The 5,309-nt window shown below is 35.5% G+C and overlaps 1 protein-coding gene across 1 annotated transcript in view; it reads right to left on the bottom strand.

Annotated features, from left to right (window-relative positions):
* Positions 1-6: 6 nt before the first annotated feature.
* The window catches only part of LOC106876559 (calcium uptake protein 3, mitochondrial-like), a 332,236-nt gene continuing 326,933 nt past the window's right edge, over positions 7-5,309 (bottom strand). Inside the window, exon 14 of the mRNA XM_052973679.1 lies at positions 7-4,681. Within this exon, the coding sequence (XP_052829639.1) occupies positions 4,604-4,681 (78 nt within the window). The 3' untranslated portion in view covers positions 7-4,603. The remainder of the gene's footprint in view (positions 4,682-5,309) is intronic.

Genomic DNA, 5,309 nt, shown 5'->3' with positions numbered 1-5,309 from the left:
AATAAATTTTAATAGGATTAAAACAACAGTTTTTTTTTAAAGTGAAGGTTAAGGGTTTAAGTTGTGAAAAAAAATTAATAATAATAGGAATTTTGTAAAATATGTTATCTAAATTTTCTTAATATAAACAATAAACATTGTTATATAATTAAAATGTAAATTAAGATACATTTGTGCAAGTATGACTTTCACTAAGGAAGCAAAATAAGAAAGGTGTTTGTGCAGAAATTCAAGGAAGGTCCATTCCTTAAAATGTGTGTGTGTGTGTGTGTGTGTGTGTGTGTGTGTGTGTGTGTGTGTGAGAGAGTGATTAGGTGTGCGTAAATATAATTTCTAACATAAAACTCAGTGCCTGAAATTTGGTTAGAGATGTTATTAATTAGACCATCCATCATTAACGCAGCTGATACTGATTTTAATAACCAAAAGAGGATATTGGTTCCCAGTGGCACTGGAACTTAGAACTTATATGTTTCATAATATATCACAAGGCATTTTGTTTGATGCTCTACTGATTCTGAAAATTCCACTGAATGAAATGACTGACATCTCTAACAAAATGCTTTCATAATACAATAGTTAAAAAAATTGCTTTTACTCTGTAAATACTAGGAAAGCTTGCAAAGCAGTTAATAAACAGCATTGCCAACATTTGGCACAAGCACATCCAAAGACCAAGTCTTCAAAAGTATTAAATTGCTTGTAATAAAGTTAATACGAATACACACACATTTTCTTCATTTCAGAGAACAATAAAATGTGTTCACATCAACTGCAATTTCCATAACTAAAGTTTTGAATAAATGGCAGCAGATTTTCAAGTACTTTGAAACACTTATATTTGTGATTTATGTCCAACATAATTTGTTTATACATATGTGTATGTGTAAAAATATATAAACCTCTATACATACATGCATTTACACATATACATGTGTACACTGACATACATATCTACACGTATGTATACGCATACACACACGCGTCTCCACATACACACATATATAAAACTGATGTTCCATTCTGTTGCTATTCAGTGAGTCTCAAATGATGTTATTATTCAAACAGAAGAGCGAATCATCAATTTATACAAATATAATCTCTAACAGATTCTCATTTTTTAAACAGAAAAAGAAAGTGTATGTTAATATGTACGGATGTGTGTGTGTGTTTTGGCAAATATGTCTTCTTCCTCCTCCTAATCATCATCATTATTTTACATTTGCTTTCCATGGGTTTAGTCAGTTGTCATGGTTTAAATCAGTTTCCACTGAGAGTTGTTTCCCAAAAATATGTGCACACATACATTGGGATTGGTTTCTTTGGCTGGATTCCCTTCCAGCTAGTTTACAGAATGCACAGGGAGCGTTCCTTTGTGACAATCACAGTACAGAGATAAATACTCAACAAGACAAGATTACAGTGAGTCTACAACCTTACACTTTCTCTACTCATTAGCCTATACATATATGTACACTAAAATACATATACACATACACAAGCATAAATGTATACACACACACACATACATGAGTGTGTGTGTATATATATATATATATGTGTGTGTGTGTTACACTTGAATGACTGAACAGATGAAAGAAAAGGGCATTCAACATATTTAGTAGTAGTTATATGTGTTACTTAAAACAGTTTTCATTCGGTTCTATGTGACAAAGTTTCGTAGGCTGTTAGTAGAAGCCTGTCTCTTAGACTTTGGATAGTCTGAAAGAGATGGGCTTCTGCCAGAAGCCTGCGAAAATCGAAGACACATTGTGCCAAATCAAATGGATTTAAATAACACACACACACACACACATATATACACATATATATATTATCACCATTGTCATTGTTTAACATCCGCTTTCCATGCTGGCATGGGTTGGATGGAGATATATATATATATATATGGATATCCTGTGAGTGTGCATGTGTAATGAGTATCTCCCCATCTCATCATATTTCTATACATTCAGCTATTTATGTTTCAGAGATATTTATTCATCTCCCCATCCTATCCTATCTGTCTTCTTCTTTGTCTACACACACACACAGATATCTGCATGTGTGCCAAATGCTAATTAACAAAGCAAAATTGCAATGAAATTTCAAATGAACAGTATCAACATACAGAATAAATAGATAACGACATTTTCCCTGACTGCAATGATTGCTTTGAAGCTAATTGCTTCTTATTCACCCACAAGATTTTAAAGGCCATTCGGCACAGATGTGAGCGAGTCTTTGGGATATCATAAACATGTTCAGAAAGGTGGAGTGATATCTTGAAATAATTTCTAATTCCTAATGTAAAATATGCTTATCTATCTACCTAGCAAGCTATCTATCCATCCATCCATCTAATATTTTTTATATCTATCTATCTATCTATCCATCCATCCATCCACCTACCTACCTACCTACCTACCTATCTATCTACCTACCTATCCATCCATCCATCTATCTATCCATCCATCTGTCCATCCCTCTATCTATCCTATCTACCTATATATCTATTTACCTACCTACCTACCTGCCTGCCTGCCTATCTAACTATCTAGGCGAATGGCACAGCATCGTATTGCTTTCTAGCATCTATGCCGTCCCAGGTCGACCTTGAGCGACTGCAACACAACCAAAACATTCTATAGGGGATTAGTGGAGGGGAGGTACGACGACGATCTCGGGGCGAATCAGGGCACTGACGAGGAATACCTGACCCGCCTGTTCAAGACGACTTTCGGGCCGGAACCTATGGACAACTCCCAGAGATCCCTGGCCTAGCAGTGCTATCGAGAAGCGCTACCCTTTCGGAATAAGCTCTATAGACACGGCTCGTGAAATGCGAGGCTGACCCGCCCAAGATGCGGACAGAGCGATGAAACACACTCGTACAGTGTCCAACGATTTCCAACCTGTGGGCTTATGTCGAACGACTGCTACCGCGTGTGGGACGAGTCAGTTTATCAGACGAGTCTATCGTGAATATTGTCGCGCTTCCTTCCTTGAAACAGGAAGAGCCATTTTCATCATACTTGTGGTTATGGCGATAGAATGTGTATGGTGGACACGTCTGAAAGGTCTAGAGACAAACACTTTTCTCTCTGGTGAATCTCTCATCAATTTTTTCAAGTATCACTTGAAGAGAAAGTTAAGAGTAGAGGGAGAAGTTTTGTCTAGTGAACATTTCAAAAAAAAGATGGGTGACTATTGCAAGGATGGCACGTGTGAATGACAGAGCCACCTTGAGCATAAACCTATGAACCAGAAAAAAAAAAGGTAAAAAGTGAGTCACTTACTGTAATGTGTTTCACTGCACAACATTATTGGCCAAGGTTACCGTGGTCTTTTCCGTAGGCTTTTCTTCCCACGGGTAAACCTAATCTGTTTCCGCCTTTACACTTTACAACATGATATTTCTGTGATACACGACCCCTATTGATCGTTTATTATTTTTTTTACGATCCCTTTTGATCGAAAATCTACCTCCCCCTTTTTTATTTTTGATATATATTTTTTTCCCTTCTCCTCCCCAAAGAGAAAAGCTCTACCTTGTAACTTGCTCCCTCTGTGTTCAGCCCTGTGTGGCTAATAAAGAAACATATCTATCTGCTTGCCTGCCTGCCTATCTGCCTGCTTGTCTATCTGTTTCTCTATCTATCTATCTATCTGCCTGCCTGCCTGCCTGCCTACCTACCTACCTACCTACCTACCTACCTACCTACCTACCTACTTACCTGCCCGCCTGCCTACCTACCTACCTACCTATGCATGTGTATGTGAGTGTAAGTGTGCCATGCATGTGACTGTATATGTTTCGCTAATCTTGAAACATTCTTCTAAACAATTCTTTGAAAGATATAATCTTCAAGTAAACAACACAGACTTAGTATATATTAACAGGTTTGTAAACATATGAGTTTCTTCTCATACTGCCTAAATATGGACATATCTTGATAACTTTTTTAAAATTCTGCAGTTAGATTTTTGGAATGAACATCACTTATATTTATTATATAAGACAAATGGCTTTTATTAAAACATTTACAGAATACGTAACCCTTCCCATTTATATTTCCCCTCCTATTAACTGAATTCTAAATTTTAAGCTGCTGCTGCTGGTATTACTACTACAGCTACTACTCCTCCTCTACTCTCACATACAAGTGTGTAAATTAACACTTTTTAATTAATGCTTTCATAAACTAATAATGATGTTAGAAAACCAAGACAGCAATCAGCATTTTCAGCTTCAGTAAACAAAAATATAATACTCTGCAATATTATAAATTGGTAATGTTAGGGTTTAACATTTAAATCTGCAGGGTTTTCTTCTAATAAACAAACATAATTTCACATACACACACGTGTGTGTGTGTGTGTGTGTATATATATATATATATATATATATACACACACATATATATATATACACATATACACACACACACACACACACACACACATATATATATATATATATATATATATATATATAGGCATGAATAGGCTGAATATATATAAATGGAATAGTAAATATTAGTAAATTTATGGTATCTTCAATTCGGGCAGATTTAGTGATGTTGAGATAGTGAATCTTGTGTTAGTACATAGCTTTCATCTCTTGTTTAACACAGTTTTTAAATGTGTTCCAGTTACCATGCTGTGTCATAAGGTGTGCCTGAAAGCAAATAATAATAATAATAATAATAATAGTGATAACAACAACGATGATAATAAAAGTATCAGTTTCAAATTTTGGCACAAGGCCAGCAATTATATCAAGCCCCAGCATTCAGCTGGTACTTAGTTTAGTGACCCTGAAATTATGAAATGCAAAGTCAATCTTGGTGGAATTTGAACTGAAAATGTAAAGACAGATGAAATGCCAATAACCATTTCATCCAGCGCACTAACGATTCTGCCACCTCCCCACCTTAATAATGAAATAATAATAATGATAATAATAACAATAATAATAACCTAACAAATACAAACAAGAAGTCATACTACCTAACAAATACGAAGAAGAAGAAGAAGAAACAACAAAAGCTATAAAACAAATGAAATCCAAACTAAAACTAGAACAGCAACGGACCATGATAAAACGATGGCAAGAAAAGCCCCTACATGGTAAATACTGGGCTAAACTAAATGCAAAAGAAATACACAGAGAAAAATCCCAGCAATGGCTGAGAAGCTCAGGACTCAAGGCAGAGACTGAAGGATTTTTAATTGCTGCACAAGACCAAAGCCTCCCCACCAGAAATTACCAAAAACACATAATGAAAAGAAATATAACAAGTAAC

Source organism: Octopus bimaculoides, chromosome 16 (genome assembly GCF_001194135.2).
Source record: "Octopus bimaculoides isolate UCB-OBI-ISO-001 chromosome 16, ASM119413v2, whole genome shotgun sequence".
NCBI classification, from domain to species: domain Eukaryota; kingdom Metazoa; phylum Mollusca; class Cephalopoda; order Octopoda; family Octopodidae; genus Octopus; species Octopus bimaculoides.
Note: the sequence above shows the minus strand (reverse complement) of the source record. Positions and strands in the feature narration are given on the sequence as shown.